Here is a 16,559-nt window from a genome sequence, read left to right as displayed (position 1 = left end):
AGAGAGAAAGATGTACATATATTTAATATACATATAAAGCTAAGGAAAAAGCAGTCCAAATTTAATAGAAATATTTATATAATTCATATGGTGGGCTGAGGACAGAGAAGCGGATATAAACCCACACCCAAACATGTACAAATAACTTACACAACAACCCCTTCAAAAGGGGCACTGCTCCCTGCCCAGCCCCGAGGGCCAGGGGCACTGAACAGCAGCCCCAGGAGCACAGCAGTGCAGGCCCAGAGCTAGCAGAGTGAAGGGGCACCAGTCCAAAGGACAGAGACCTAAGAGGCCTTGAGGCGGTTGCTGGCAGAGCGCGAGCTCAACAGCTTGTCTACCATGGTGCGAGCATAGCGGAGGCGGCTAGCCAGCTCCTTGCAGCAGCCGTATTCCTCCAAGAGGCTCAGGCGGTATGTCCGGAAGTCCCTCTTCTCATTGATGTAGGTCACCGCTGCCATTAGGGGGCACAGGATAAGTTTGGTGTGGTCCTAGGAGGGAAGGAGAAAATGAGTGAAGAGCTCAACTGGTGCCCAAGGTGAGGGCAAAGGGAAGGAAGGAGCCCCACTGAAAGAGACAGCACTGCCACCCCAAGTACAGCACCCTGCCCCAGCACACCTGGAAGAAATTAATCTGCACAGTGCCATTGCTGAGGTGCAGGATGATGGCGCTGCGTGTGCGGAACCACGTTCGCAGGTAGGGCAGGCGGGCCAGCTCGTCGCCTTCCCGGGGTGTGATGTTAGCCCCTGCCTTCAGCAGATGTTCACTCATGTAGTTACGGAAATAGTTGAGGAGAGTGATCTAGTTTGAAAAGTTGGAGGGGAGGGATTCCAAAATGAGGGCCTGACCCTGAGGCAGCCCCATACCCTGCCATGCTACCCCTTGACAGCTGGGACTTACCTTCTTCATCAAGGAGTTGGGGTGGGAGCTCATGGTGAGGTAGGACTCTGTGCCATCACGCTCTATGTACTGCAGGCTGTCCCCGTCATTGTAGAGGATGAGGCGTGTTGAGTCATTAAAGAGCACCCCTACACTGTTGTCACACAACTGATACCCTGGTGGCAAGTGGAGGGCTATCTCAGAAAGGCAGGAGGAGGCAGGCAAAGGCCCTGCAATAACTCAAGAGTGCAATACTTGCCTATTGTGCAGAAGGCCTGAAATCCTCCCCCGCTCCCCTCTCTCAAAGGCTACCACAGCCACCCATCCCATGCCCATCCACATTCTGGGACACCTACCAAGGCCATACTTGTCTGAATAGTCCACCCACTTGCTGACCCAGAAGATAGGGATACAAGCAGGATCCTCAGCTTCCTCTGGGATAGAAACAGAAGCACACTGGTTAGGTCAGCCCCTTCCCCTCTCCTCTCATGCAGCCCTCCCCAGGGGAGTACACTAGGCACCCCATGAAGCCTGAGGAGGAGCCTGGCAGCACAAGCCTGACACTCAGATGGAAAACTGCAGCCCAGGATGCCAAGGCCCACTTCATTACATGAACGAGGCTCTTTACTCTAGGCCTGCTCTGTCCAATGAGCTGTGGTAGGTGCGGACAGGAAAAGAAAACCGAAGGCTTCTGGAAGAGCCGCTGTTCCAATCACAGGGATGAAGAATGATCAAAGCCTCCAGGCCACTCTATCATCTGCACTGGGGATGGTAGAAAGCCTAGTGCCCCAGATTAAAGCAAGGAGAGACAGCTGACCCGACAACCCATGTCTACAATGCTAGAACAAGTCCCTGCTGCAAAGACATGAATGTCTGGGAAGAAATGCTATAGAGAATTAAGTCAGGTTTGGAAGTCACTGCAGCAGGTATCAGGACAGCCCGAAGGCTGAAGCTGATCTGAGTCTCTGGAGGGATTAATTCGCTGAGCAGTTTGGGTAGCTATGCAGAGATGGCCTACCAGCCACCTACAGGATGAGATGGTGCAGAAGTAGGTAGACAGAACACTAAGTGGGACTGTGGGTGTCAGGCTAACTCACCTGGAATATGATCTATAAGAAATGGGCAAAGCAAAGGTCATGTGGGCCTGGGCCCTTACAAGTGCTCTGCTGGCTGAGATGTCCTGCCCCCCTCCCCTCCATGTGTGGACCCCTGTAGTATTCACCTTGCCGCACCATCCCACGCTCTGAGGGCTTGGAGGCGTTGACACTGGTTAGCTGCTGTAGCAAGTCACCAAGGTGGCACTCGATGGCCTCATTTATCTCCCGAACCACTGGTTCCTCTTTCTCCCGAGGACGGTCAGGTAAGGGGTTCTCCATGCCTGAGAAGATAACACGGTCACTGGGCCGACACAAAACTAGGGGAAGGAGCTCAGAGCTGCCACCACAGCTAGCCCTCTTCCCAGAGCACTCTATCACCAATGAGGGGACACAGTCAGCACCAGTTTGAGTGACAGGTATGTGGTGCATACTGAGAGGACGCCAAGCTTCAGGTCTCTGACCCGACAGCCTGGCTTTCTGGGACAGCAGCTGCTGTCACTCAGGGAGGCAACCTGAAGGCACCAGTGACTCAAAGCTGTACCAATTCAGAGTGAAGGGCACTGTGAGCATCTGGGAAGGTAGAAGAAGGACAGGTCAAACGGTGTATCCCAGGAAGGATCCTTTAAACAAAGCCTCAGCAGCTTTTCACTGTAGCCCTTTGCTTTGTGTGCTTACCCACGGCCCAAGTCTAATAAGATGAACACTGAAGCATTAAGTTGGGCTATGGTGGCCAGGGGCAAGTTTACACTTGACTGGTTTGTTTCCCCAAACCAGCATGTGCTAGTTCTCCTGTGAAACAGCATTTTTTTTTCTTAAAAACTCAATTAAAAAATAAACCACCATGCTACATTAAGAACTTAAATATGAAATAAAATATTCAAGATCTAATTTTAAAACTAGCCAAAAAGGGGCTGGAGAGATGGCTCTGCAGTTAAAAGCACTTGCTACTTTTGAGGAAGCCCCGGGGTTGGTTCCCAGAACCCACATGGTGGCTCACAATCATGTGTAACTCCAGTTCCTGGGAATCCAATACCATCTTCTGGCCTCTGGGGTAACCAAACATGCATGTGGAACACAGACATCCATATATGCAAAACACCCATACACAGTTAAAAAACAAAACCTAGCAAAAATGAGTGTTTATAGAATAGAATGTGTAAAATCAAACCTGTCCAAATTTAGTTATTGAAAATAAAGGAGGAATAAATAACCCAGGGATAGATAACACAATTCTCTACCTTTGGGAGAGCTTGAAAAATATCTATAAAACAGTTTCTTTTAACACTACTTATAAAATAGCAGTATGCCGGGCGGTGGTGGCGCACGCCTTTAATCCCAGCACTTGGGAGGCAGAGGCAGGCGGATTTCTGAGTTCGAGGCCAGCCTGGTCTACAGAGTGAGTTCCAGGATAGCCAGGGCTACACAGAGAAACCCTGTCTCGAAAAAATAAAATAAAATAAAATAAAATAAAATAAAATAAAATAAAATAAAATAGCAGTATTCTAACCACCACCAAGTAACATAGAAATCCACAGGTCCAGCACTACAGGAAAAGGGGGCTGGGCTCAGTACAAACTTGATTAATAGAGGGCTTATCTATCACGAATTAGACTCTCAACTGCTCATAAACTAGGCATGGTGGCCCATCTTTGACTGTAATCCTAGCACTCAGGACATACAGGCAGAAGGAGCAGAAGTTCATAGTCATCCTTGGCTACTCTGAGACCCAAGTAGTCTGGGCCCCATGAGGCACTATCTTAAAAAGGAAAAAAATAAAAATTACAGTAATAATTGTTACCACCAAAACTGGTGGGCCCAACAGTTTCAAACATCTTCCTTCAAGGTTCTTATTAATTACCAAGGAAACAATGTCTGCAGCAGAGACAGCCTTGTCTCCCTGACACACTGAGAACAGGAAGCCCTCTGTAGCACTCTTGCTCAGAATGCAGGACCTCTACGAAATCCCAAGGAAGCATCAAACCCAGTAGGAAATCAACTCATCAGTACCGTCTAAAAGTGTCAAGGTCACAAGACATAAGGAAAACCCAGTGACTGTCACAGGCTGGAGGAGATTAGGAGCCAAGGTCACTAACTGCCACGTCAGGTACTGACTTGCATTCTGGAGGTGTAATGATGAGTCTGGTTGATCGGTGTGGGCTCTGGGGGCTGTTGCCAGGATTACTTTGTAGCTAACACTTCAGTTTTGGTAACTATGCTATTCTTAAGAGAGATGCTGACCATGGAAGAAGCTGGGTGAAGGGTACACAGGAATTAAGCTTTATTCTGTTTTTAAAACTTTTGTATAACTCTAAAGTTATTCAAAAATAAACCAGGACATTGAGTCAGGTGTGAAGCACTCAACTGAAATCCCAGCACTTGTGGGAGGAGTTCAAGGTGCCTGAACAACACCAGAAATGAAACTAAGCCATCCTAAGCCATTTGCCTAAAAACGGAAATCTAACTGAAACAGATGAACTGAGAATTTTATACTAAATCCACACAGAGAACAAAGCTGTACAAGCTACCTCCCAAAGACCACAGCTCTTAATGAAATATATTAAGGACAAATAAGACTACATGATGAGGAGGAGGAGGAGAAGGAAAAGGAGGAAGAAGAGAAGGAAAAAGAAGAAGAAGAGGAGGAGGAGGAAAAAGAGGAGGAAGAGGAATATGATAAATGCAGTGTTACAGTCCTGTAAGCCCAGCACTGTGGAGGGCGAGGCAGGGGGATTTTAAACCTAAGTCAGCTTGGTGAGAATCTGTTTCAAAAAAGAAGGATGGAGGGAGGGACAGTAAAAACACAAAGAAGGCAAATACTGCTGCCAGGCAAGGTGGCTCACACCTTTGTTCTTAGCACTTGGAAGGCAGAGGCAGGTGGATCTCTTGAGTTGGGAGGCCAGCTGGGATATATAGTGAAATCTTGTCTCAAAAAAAAAAAAGAACCCAAACAAACAAAAAACAAAAAGAAAAGAAAAAGGAACTGTTAAGACAATATGAAGTTAATGCTCACAGTCCTGAAGCTGATGCTGGTGTCTGTCACAGCGCACAGGTGCATTACCAGCTAGGAAAGCTTGCTCTCAAGCAGTTAGAGAGAGAATCATGTAGGGCTGATGATGCATCAACAGAATGTGAGCAGACTGGGAGAGCATTCATCCCGCTGCCTTTTTATAAGTGTGGACAATGATACACTAATATGAAAACATGAATCAGAAAAACTCTGATCTCTAAAGAGCTCTAGAAACAAAAAGCTATCTAAGCAGGGGCAAGGGATGCTAAAGCTTTGAAAAAAAGACTACTTTAGTGCAAGAGTAAAATGGCAGACTCCTGGAGTTGGCTGTATCGACTCTTCCAAAGAGAGATGTGCTGATACAAACCTGTAATCCTGTACTCAGCAGGACCCTAGGCAGGAGGACTGATTTTGGAGCAGCCTGGGTGACAGAAAGACTTCTCTTGAAAAACAAAACACAAAGAACAACTGGTACACAAGATGACCAGCATTGGGTGTGCTCCAAGTGAGGACCAAGGACGGGTACCGTGGCTTGGTCCATGTATGCACCAAAAAACTTCCAGCTTTCTCCTCAAACCATGCAAGAGAGATCTTTACTCTTAATTTCCTGAGCTTAGTGTTCAGGTCATTTTTTTCCTTCTTGGGCCCAATGGGTTGATTCAGTCACTTCTTCCTGCCAAGGCCACAGGGCAAAACTGGGGACCAGACTCAAAGATAGGACCTAACTATGGAGGTTGTGGCAGTAAGACACACGCACCCTGAAATGTACCCTGGAAACCTGGGCTCTCTTCTGCCCAGACTTTACCTTTATTGAGGACTGTGAGAGGCTTCCTGCTGCTGGGGTCCAGGCTGCTGGGAGCTATTGAAAACCTTGGCGGGATGGTGAGGCAGGTAACAGGGAGACGGGCGGGGATGTAGCCAGAAGTGAAGAACTCGTCATTGAGCAGCTCGTGAATGGTGGGGCGGGCAGTGGGGTCTGTCTGAAGCATCTTCTGGATGAGGGAGGCGGCCACTGGGTTGATGTGCTGGAATGAAGAGGCAGAGCCAGAGAGATGAGACAGGGACCCCAGGCAGCATGCAGCTACTCCTGTCTGTAACATACCATAGCTCAGTGGCCCTGAGTTCCACCAAGTCCTCCAGCCAGCTTTAGCAATAATGATGAGAAGGATCATTTTTTGCTACTTGGCACTCAAGATTAACCTGGGATAACCCCCACCTTTGCCCTTTCAAAGGACATTTAGTTATCTACAAGAGGGGCGCCCAGGTCCCAGGACCTGCCTAGTTCCATCCCCTTGATTCCAGCTATAACAAATAACCTGGGCTTTCTGGGACCTACCAAGGCAGACCTATAAAATTCGGAAAGGGTATACTATATAGCTAAGGCTATCCTGGAACTTTGCAATCCTCCTGTTTCAGCCTTCCAAGTCCCAGGACTACAGGTGTGTGGATCTCCACTATTAGGCCTCACTTGTAGATGAAGGAAACAGGAGTGTCCCGTCTGAAAATACACATGGCCTCAGTAATAAAATCAGGACCTATACCATAGCAGTCCACTTTGTCTGCAGTGAGCTGACCTTCTGTGACATATCTACTCTAAGTACAAGTCAAGGACACTGACTTGAAAGGGGCCAAGTGTCCCCACGCGAACCTAATCCCCAGAAATGAGCAATCTCTTCAAATGGATTTATGCCATTGAACATGAAAAGGGATGTTATTTTGTCATTGGGAAGCCCTCAGGGAAACCCCCATTTTGCAGATGGGAAGCCTGGTTCATGAGAGTAAGGCCACCTCCTTTTTTAGGCACAGCATAACTGGATGGAGATGGTCCATGTTCCAGGTGTAAGCATGTCTGCCCTTCTCCCTCCTTTTCTCCCTGTGCTTTATATCCCCTTCAGGAAGAGTCTAAAGACATGGGCTGGGAATGGGGCTCTGGTCGAGTGCTTGCCAATACACCATAAAGCCGGCATAGTGGCGCATGCCTGTAATCTCAGCTCTTGGGAGGCAGAGCAGGAGAATCTGATGTGCAAGCTCAACCTGCAGTGCATCAGACCTACACCGTGGCTGTACGAGAGGTAGGACTGACTTGTCTCTGACCCCAGGATGTAGCTGGGCTCACTGAATAGCTTTTGGAGAGAACATAAATGAAAACATTAAGTGTAGTCATCACCTTGGGAATACTGTATTCATTTTTCTTGATCCGGAGGTAGGTCTCTTTTAGGCATGAGGTCTCAAAGGGCGGCTTGCCCACTAGCAAGGTATACCTGGGAGTACAAAGAGGAATTTTGTTCAAACTCCAAGGAAAATCCAAATGCAAATGTTGTCTCTGGACCAGAGGGGAGCTGTGCTGGATTCACAGACCGGGAATAGATGGGGATGCTCTCCCAAATCTGCCCAGCGATACAGCAACTAAAGGCTGGGCAAGCCCTCAGAAGCATGCAAGTGACAACACCTGGATACCACCAAGGGGCCAGGGATTGCCTGGCTCTGACCTGCAGTGACAAGGACTCTCTGAGGGCCCCAGAGGCCACTGCTGTCTACCACAGGCCACCAAGGTGGGGGTTCTGCCTACCTCCAGCCTTTCTGCTGGCCTAATTCTCCTTTCAGCAGAACTTCATGGAAAGTCAGGCAGGGATTGTGTTAAACTCAGGTTCAGATCTGAGATTCTGAATGCCTAACAAGACCTCAGGTGTTGATGGTTTGGCTCTGTGCATGCTTTTAGTAAGCAGCAAGGGGCAGGAAGAAAGGTGTAGGGACTTTTTGGTCCCTTCCCTGGACCAACAGGTCCAAGTTACAGGAATCCCACAGCCTACACCAGACTGACATGAAAAACAGAGTTTCATGTGGGGCAGCCTGCCCTCTAAAACAGCCTTTCTATATATAAGGTAGAAAGATCCACTTGGTAAGGTCAACTGGGTGAGATGCCTCAGAAAGCCCTGCTGAGGCCCAGTAGCCCAAGTCCATTGCCAACTTACATGATGCACCCGATGGACCACACATCCACCTCAAAACTGTGTCCCTTCTTGCTCAGCACCTCAGGAGCTATGTAGTTAGGAGTGCCACACAAGGTCTTCTTTCGTTCCCCTTCATATTCCACTTTGGTTGCCAAACCAAAATCCCCTGGGACAGAGGGAAGAAGAGAGGGTGCTCAGCTGCTAAGCCCGGGCTGTATGTGGTTGCGGACAGCTGTTTCAAGCCTGAGCACTGAGAATTAGTGGCTTCAGACCCCACGGTCACTGAGCCCTCCCACAGTACTGGCCCTAGCTGGCCTCCCACTGCCCTTTACACCCCTCTTTAGATAGCAGGGTTAAGGTGGTAAGATGGCTCAGGAGGTAAAGGGGCTTACCGCCAGGACTGATGATGACCTGTGTCAATCCCACAGAGTGGAGAGAACTAACTACCCTGTCTCCATCCCTCACATAAATTAAGTAAAATTTAAAACGCACAGGATGGCGGAATTTGATGCACTGGGTTATCAAATAAACGATCTTTGTGACTCCTGCTGGGTAGGTGTATGAGGAAGTGACAGGGATATAGGGCCTGGCAAATCAGACTCAAGAAGACAGGTTTCTCAGCTTAGTAAAGAGCCAGCTGAGGAACGCTGCCTGCCATGCTCCATAGCTTATGTCCGGACCTCCTGCTTAAAAAGGAGATTGGCTGAAGGGCTGGCTCAGTGCTAGGGGATAAAGAAGCATTTGGGGGAGGGACCCCCAAGTTCAAAACGATGGAGCTGAAGCACAAAAATCAATGGATCTAGAAAAGGCAAGCAAAGTGTGCCCCCCTCAAACACATTTTCCATTTCCTAACTTGAGGGCTTTCCAGAGGGCAGCACCTCTATTTCCCAGCCTTCCCCTCCTTGCCACCTCCTGGCCTTCACCCGCAGGCCCAACATCTCACCTATTTTCACCTCCAGATCTTCGTTCAGGAAGAGGTTGCCCAGCTTGAGGTCCCTGTGAATGACTTGATTGCTGTGCAGGTACTGGCAGCCCAGGACTATCTGCCGAAGGTAGTAGCGGGCCTCAGGCTCGGTCAGTGCCTTCCTCCTCTTGTGCAGCTCCAGGAGGGACTGAGGAGGGAGAAAGAGGTCACCGAAGCCCAAGAAGGGTGGCCAGCTGAATGTGGCTAGGACTAGTCTCTTGGAGTGGAGTCTTAACAGGTTTCTGATAGTTCTGCCATACACTGGTCACTATCATTCACCGGACCCTTATCCAGAGTCTTCTCTCAACCCCACTCTCGATTCCCCATCCCAGGGCTTCCTCCTGGCAGGAGATCCTCTCCCTTTTCTGAACGTTCTAATATCTGACTCCAAACAGCCGCCCCCTCCCCCGACCCTGCCCCACTCCGGAAGTTAGAGGTCCGTGCCACCCCAAGCCTGGGAGCCTTCCTTAGCCACTTTACTGTACCACTCGCAGCCTTGCGTCTAGGAGCTCCTTCCCTAATAGCAACAGGGCCCGGTCTCGGCTTCCCCAGAACCCCGGCCTCAGCAGTTCGGAGTGCCAAGTACTCTCGCTAGAAGCCTTTCCATAAAAAAGCTTGAAACCCAAACACTCCTCCAGGCCACTCCAAAACCTCGGTGCCCCTTTGCCAGCAAGCTCCATATGTGGGAGCCCCAGCACTGCGACTGAAACACTCACCCTCCTTCGACAGAGCTCCAAAACCACAAACACAAAGTCGCTGTCCTCGAAAAAGCCATGGAAGCCTACGACATGTTGGTGTGCGAGGCTGCGGTGAATGGAGATCTCCATAGACATCTTCTCCTTCTGGTGGGGCTTGAGCAGCAAAGACTTAGGCACGATCTTGCCTGCGAACACCTCTTTTGTGTCTGCGTCTGAGATCTCGAAGCATTTGGCGAAGCCTCCTTTACCCAGAAAGCGCCCCCGTACATACTGCCGCCGGCTGCGTGGGTCCACTAGGACCTCCGGAATCTCTTTCGCCAGTGGGGCGGCCACTGGGGCACCGGGAGCTGCATCTCCCGGGACCCCACCTTTCCCGAGGTCGGCTGGTGCTCGAGCCAGCTTTCCAGCTTTGGCCGCTGCATTCATGACGCCGAAGTTGCTCCACGGACCTAGCAGGGTCGGTGCAGAGGGTCTTGCTCTGCTCCGCTCCTCCCCCGAATTCAAACGCGGCGCTGGGAACGTTACTAGGACCTGCGCGTTGCTGATTGGCCGCGGGGATTTAAAATACAAACCCGCCCAGCGCGCGGCACCATGGGAGTGCTCTACGGCGCAGCCGCCTTTAAACTCAGATCTTGCGGGCGAAAAATTTAATGGGCAGGGACTGGAGGACTGCGTGCACTTGGGATCGCCTGGGAAACCAGAAACGAATGAACTACGTAGAGATTCCCAAGGAGAACAGGATTCGGTCCTGCTTTCTGCTCCTCGGTTTGGGCGTGCTCATGTGGTTCACCTGCGCCTTCTCTAGGGGCTCTCCTAACTGTTAAGATCTAACACCTCCTCCACCCGGCCTTCTAGAACTGAAACTCCAGGCCAAGGGATAGCTTGAGAGTGCACCGCCTCCGCGGTCGACCGCCCTATCCCTGGCTAGCCTAAATAAACCCCAAACTGAGCACGCCTGGCAGGCAGATGCACCTTCACAGCGCAATGGATCGACCTCCTCTGTGGCACTAGCTGCTCCCAGCCCCTGTGATGTAGCTCAACCCTTCCCCTGAACAACCCAGGGAGGGGACTAGCAGCATCTGCAGCACTTAGGAATTCCTTAGAAAGGCAAAGAAGGGGCGTGGGTTCAAGATTACAAGTTAGCTTACATCAGCCTCAGCTTCTTCTCCACTAACCCCAAAGGAAAGAAACTTCCCAGGCATGACCTGCCGATCAAACAAGACCTTCAGATGATTCCTATACACTGTGACATGTAAGAAACACCAGACGTCCGCTCCGCGATGCAAGGTTGCCTGGCTTGTCCTGAGTTGTGTGGCCCAGAGCCCCAAATAGAGAAAACTAATTTTTTAGTCAGAGGTGGGGGTGGCTGTTTAGAAGTGTTAGCAAAGCGGCAAACCAAGGCCAAGTCGGCCCTGCAGAAGTGTCTGCTCAGTCTTCATTTAGGAGAAAAAAAAATGGATTTACAACATGTAAAAAGAGTGGCCACACAGTGCAGGTGTGTGGCTTTTCCTGGGGGGAAAAAGTCAAGACTGGCCACTTTTCCCAGACACCCCCTTTGCCCACTTGCCTGTCTGGCTTCTGTGGGCACTTTAGTGATACCTTCCATTAGAAGCTGTGTTGCTCTAGTTCCCCCAGGAGGGCCTTGGCAAGATCCTATTGCTGAATTGAGCAAAAAAATGGCAGTGCTGCTGTTTTTCCCAGTGTTTGAGAGACAATTGTACTAACTCCTTTCTGAATAAGGCCAAGCTTTGTCTCCAAAAACTTAAAACTTGCCAGGAGTGGGCACACACCCTTAATCCCAGTGCTGAGGAAAACAGGCAGGCAGGCAGACCTCTGAATTCTAGGCTAAAAAAAAAGCTATTACCATGAACAGGGAGCCAATAGCAACAGCTTGAGGTGGGCATGGGGCAAGATGTCGCACTCCTGTCATGTAGATTCACTTCCCATGTGAAAGGCTTGGGCACCACCAGGTCTGCCAGCTGGGCACTCACAATGTCCTAGTAGGGTGCCTGTCAGGCTGGATTCTAACATAACATTTTTACAGAACCTAAGCTCTCCTGCATGCTAGCTGATTGCTCTAAAACTGAACAATATTGTTTTTTAAGTTGTGTATGTGTGTGTTCATGTTTGTGTCTGTGAGCACAGGAAATGACGTGGAAATCAGAGGGCCACCTTAGAGACAGACCCTCTCATTCCACCTGGTTTGAGGCAGGGTCTATCAATTGGATAATATGAGCTATCAGCAAAAATATGAAACCAGAAGCTGCAGTGGTGCAGAGCATAAAGGTGATTGCCACATAACTGGATGACTTGAGTGTAGTCCCTGAGACCCATATACCTGCATGGTAGAAGGAGAAAACTGACTCTCCCACATGCTGTTCTCTGACTTCTGCAGGTACATATGTTTGTATGCATCTAGCCTAGAATTCAGAGGTCTGCCTGCCTGCCTGTTTTCCTCAGCACTGGGATTAAGGGTGTGTGCCCACTCCTGGCAAGTTTAAGTTTTTGGAGACAAAGCTTGGCCTTATTCAGAAAGCATTTAGTACAATCGTTTCCCAGGCATTGGGAAAGACAGCAGCCCACAGGGTAGGTCCCCAGAGCCCACTTGTGGAAGTAAGTTGTCCTCTGCTTCCACACTTGTATACACACACACACACACACACACACACACACCAAGTAAATGTGATAATTTTTTTTTCTTTTTTTTTTTTTTTTTGGTTTTTCGAGACAGGGTTTCTCTGTGTAGCCCTGGCTGTCCTGGCACTCACTCTGTAGACCAGGCTGGCCTCAAACTCAGAAATCCGCCTGCCTCTGCCTCCCAAGTGCTGGGATTAAAGGCGTGCGCCACCACCGCCTGGCGATAATTTTTTTTGATACAGGGTTTTACTATATAGCCCCATCTGACCTGGAACTCACAGAGATCCAAATCTGCCTTTGCCTCCCAAGTCCTGGTAGTAAGTTTGTGGAGACCACCCTACAATATAAACATAATTATGCCTGTGAGCGGGCCTGGACTTAGCCAATTCAAATCAATCCCACTAACCATAAAAGCATATTACAGAAAGTTTCTGAGGTGACCCCTTTAGCTGGTCTAAGGCCCCAGGTACAGTAATACATACTGGTCAGTGAGGGGAAGGTGATGCCCTCCAGGACTGAGACACTGTCAGGACATCAGAGTCAAATCCTGGGGCTCCCCTGGAATTTACTATGTTAGTGTACCCTAAGCAAAACTTACGCTCCACAGTCTAGAGCGCTGGTTCTCAACCTCCCTAATGCTTCAACCCTTTAATACAGTTCCTCATGTTGAAGTGACGCCCCAACCATAAAATTATTTTGTTGCTACTTAATTGTACTACTGTTATGAATTATAATATAAATATCTGATATACAGGATATATGATCTCTATGAGGGTCTCCACTCACAGATTGAGAACTGTTGGTCTAGACTGTCAAGGCCACAGCGTAGCTCCTCATCATGAAGCCCTTACCATGTTTCTTGTCCTGCCTGGTACCCCCTGGATCTCAGGCTCCTGAAGGTCTTTCTAAGGACAGTTTCACTTGTTGGTGACTTGCATGTCTACACTGGCAGGTCTTCTGCATAGGACCACTGGAGCTGAGTTCAATGTCTGACTCAAACATGTAGAAAGTGGGCACTGGGAGTTTTCCACCAGGAAGCAGTCAGTGCTTCCGGGAGCAGCCATGGAAACACAGACCGAGCTCCCAGTCCAGGCTGTCACTCCCCGTGTCACAGAATTACTGGGCCCCATTCAGCCAGGCTGACTTTTCATTTTTTAAAATTATCCTCTTAGCCTTTAGTCTTGAAGGGGATTGGTTATATGTAAAAGATATAAAATATTTTATATTTTGTTTTTTTGCAAATTAATATTTTTATGCAATGTGGACAGAAAAATGTGCTCAGGAAACAGTGACAGTATGTTGACAATATGACTGGGCCATGCTGTCCTGACTTCTATGGGCTGTACATGGAAACAGGCCTTGAAAACACTGCTTACATTAAAAAGAAGGTGTTGGGGACAGTGAGATGGCTTAGCAGGTAAAGGTACTTGGCCCTGAGCCTGGCGACCTGAGTTAGAGCCTCAGAGGCCACAGGGTAGGTCCCCAGAGGCCACAGGGTAGGTCCCCAGAGCCCACTCTGGAAGTTGTCGTTTGCTTTTCACACTTGTGTTCACAAACACACACATACACACTCAAACAGACATATAATTTAAAGGATAAAAGGTGGCAGTGTTAGAGTAATCCCTAACCCAATTAAACTGATATCCTTATAAAAGAAATTAGGTCACAGACACATAGAGGGGAAGTGAGGACCCAGCAAGGAGGCAGCTGTCTGCCTGGCAGCTCTTTGCTCCTGGACATCTAGCCTCCAGAGCCAGAGGAATGCTACTTTCCATTGTTTAAGCCCAGCTTCTGGTGTTTTATTATAAGCCAAGAAAACTAAAAGGATGAAATCCTGAATTTTCAAAAATTTTAAGATGGCTTCCTTTACCTTCTACCTTCTTTGTCCTGATCATTGAGCAGCCTAGAAAAGATCGATCCTGGGGACAGCTTTCTGAAGAGAGTTCTAGCTGCTGTTATGCATGTGTGAAGAAACCAAACTCCTCAAACCAGCCTACCTACCTTCTTGCTTTAGAGATGAGAGATCTGAGGTGCCATGGGATGACATAACGGAGCTAGTATGTGGCGGAGTGGAAGCTACCTCCAGCACCCACACTTCACCATGACTACGGTCAAACTAAGACCTTCACCAGAGAATTCTTGTTTCATGGCTTTCTCCCCTGACTAAGCTGAAAGTCCCCTGGAGCAGTGCAGGCCTGGTTCTCTGTGTAGGCTCAGTTAAGTATTTAAGTGAATAGGTGGTGCTGTCTTCTGCTTGACAGCATGTGGTCAGGGTCCCACGTCTGTATGCTAATGGGCAAAAAGTACACAAGCTAGGAGAAGCACAATGCTGTTGTTAGGCTTTTGTGTTTCAGTGGGCATGGGACTTATGGCCACTTGTCCAAGCTGATGGGGCCTTTTGCTGAGACCAGTTCTAAACAACCAGGCTATTGGACATATTTATGCACTCTGTGGTAGCTTCACTCACTTCTCACAACCTCTAACCTTTAACTCTAAATCTATGCATGCCTGTATTTCAGCTTCCTAGCTACGATGAGCTTGGATTCTTCTTTGGTCTGGACCAATGAGAACCAAAGCCAGGAAGTTTTCTGCAAAGGGGAGCTTTCTACCAATGACAAAAGCTGGGGGGGGGGGGGGGGGGGGGGGGGGTTATACTACAGTGTCTGAAAATAAGTCAAGCATAGTTGTACACACCTTTAATCCCAGCACTCATCAGGAGGCAGAGGCAGAGGCGCAGAGAGGCAGAGAGAAAGAGAGAGACAGAGACAGAGAGACAGAGAGTGACAGAGAGGGAGGCACAGAGGCAGAGGGATCTCTAAGATCAGCCTGGTCTATATAGTAAGTCCCATGACAGCCAGGACTACATAGAGAGACTGCCTCGAAACAACAAACAAACAAACAAAGAGCCATCTCAAAGGAAAACAGAGGAGGGAGCTGGAGAGAGGCAAGCCCTTGTGACACTGGTCTTAGAATCCAGCCTGAAGCCCAACTGGGGTCTGGCTTTCTCAGCAGTATAAACTAAACTCCTTCCTCTCGTCTATGCAGTTGGAAAGGTCTTTCCCATCTACCTTCTCTTCTAGTATTCCAAGAACAAAATTTTTCTTCTCTGGAAGTATAATTGCCTGGTGAGAGCCACCCTGGACACAGAGTACAGATGGCCCTTCCTAGGATACAGGCTCATGACAGCACATGCTCAAATACTACCAGCACACAATTACAAACTTGCTACTGTTTGTAGTGGGGACTGTTTTTATCTTCTTGGCACCTTGATTTGGCAATAGACTCCATTCCTCCCACAAAGTGGGGGATGGAGGAAAGGTCATGACCCTGACTGGGCTAATCACAGGGCCAAATACCACTGGCCACTGTCATTGATCCAAAAGGGCACAAGCATTGTAGTATAAATCACAGACAGAACTTTCTTTGGGATTTGCCAGACCAAAACTGGAGTGCCACTGGGATGCAATGGTACAAGTCTGGAGCTAAAGATCTACCAAGTCCCAAAAGTACAGGGGAAAAACCAATAAATCCAGGGGTCTGCTCACGGCTGCTTATTGTCTACTGATGTCCATTCTCCTTAATATCAGAAATTCCTTCCTAGTCTAGGTCACAGTAAGACCCCATCTAAAGACACACACACACACACACACACACACACACACACGTCCCAAGACACTTGTGTATCTGCACTGCTAGGGGAGTGTGATGGCTATTCTTAGTTGTCAACTTGACTACCTCAGGGATTAACTAAAACCCAACTATCTGGGCACACCTGTGAGAGATTTTTTTTTTTAACCATTTGAAGTGATAAGACCCATTTCTAGTATGGATCATTGAGGTGAGAGCCACACTTCCTGCTGGTGGCCTTTATAAAGGACACAGAAGAAGGAGGCTTGCTTTCTCTTTACCTGTTTGCTCTCACTCTCACTGGCAAGTCCATTCCTTCAGTGGCCAACTTCTTCAGGACTCCAGCTATATACTATAGATCAGGTGAGATAGCCAGTCTCCTCACAAACTGAACAACTGCTGGATTCTTGAACCTTCTGTTGGTAGACAGCCATTTTTTAACTACCTGGACCCCACAGCTTGTAAACCAATCTAATAAACTCCATATATGCGTGCGTGTGTATGCACACACACACACACATTTCCCCAGTCCTAGAATGTATAATTGAGATAGATATACTTAAAAGTTGGAAGAATTCTCACATTGGTTCCCTGACTTGTAGAATGAGGATTGAAGCCTATAGAATTGCCTCTACAGAAGAAAATAGTGAATCAAAAATAGTATTGTATCCCTCAAGGAACTGCAGAAATTAGTGCCAC

At 48.5% G+C, this 16,559-nt stretch overlaps 1 protein-coding gene across 1 annotated transcript; it reads right to left on the bottom strand.

Annotated features, from left to right (window-relative positions):
* Position 1: 1 nt before the first annotated feature.
* On the bottom strand, positions 2 to 11,332 carry Plk1 (polo like kinase 1). The gene is made up of 10 exons (XM_034508375.2): positions 9,615 to 11,332; positions 8,878 to 9,046; positions 7,956 to 8,100; positions 7,151 to 7,244; positions 5,789 to 6,008; positions 2,102 to 2,257; positions 1,236 to 1,313; positions 901 to 1,055; positions 619 to 801; positions 2 to 491 (listed from the first exon to the last, which is right to left on the bottom strand). Exons 1-10 carry the CDS (start codon positions 10,020 to 10,022, stop codon positions 288 to 290), a joined length of 1,812 nt encoding a protein of 603 aa, XP_034364266.1. The 5' UTR covers positions 10,023 to 11,332; the 3' UTR covers positions 2 to 287.
* Between the last annotated feature and the right edge of the window lie 5,227 nt (positions 11,333 to 16,559).

Source organism: Arvicanthis niloticus, chromosome 1, assembly GCF_011762505.2.
Source record: "Arvicanthis niloticus isolate mArvNil1 chromosome 1, mArvNil1.pat.X, whole genome shotgun sequence".
Taxonomy (NCBI): domain Eukaryota; kingdom Metazoa; phylum Chordata; class Mammalia; order Rodentia; family Muridae; genus Arvicanthis; species Arvicanthis niloticus.
This window is presented reverse-complemented; position numbering and strand designations above follow the sequence as displayed.

Bases quoted from the DNA above. Each gene is read 5' to 3' on its own strand.
- Plk1 (XM_034508375.2), bottom strand. From the start codon at position 10,022: ATGAATGCAGCGGCCAAAGCTGGAAAGCTGGCTCGAGCACCAGCCGAC. The intron at 2,258-5,788 runs GTAAAGTCTGGG...TTATCTTCTCAG, and splicing joins TCTCACAGTCCTCAATAAAG to GCATGGAGAACCCCTTACCT. The intron at 1,314-2,101 runs GTGAATACTACA...TTTCTATCCCAG, and splicing joins GCGTGGGATGGTGCGGCAAG to AGGAAGCTGAGGATCCTGCT.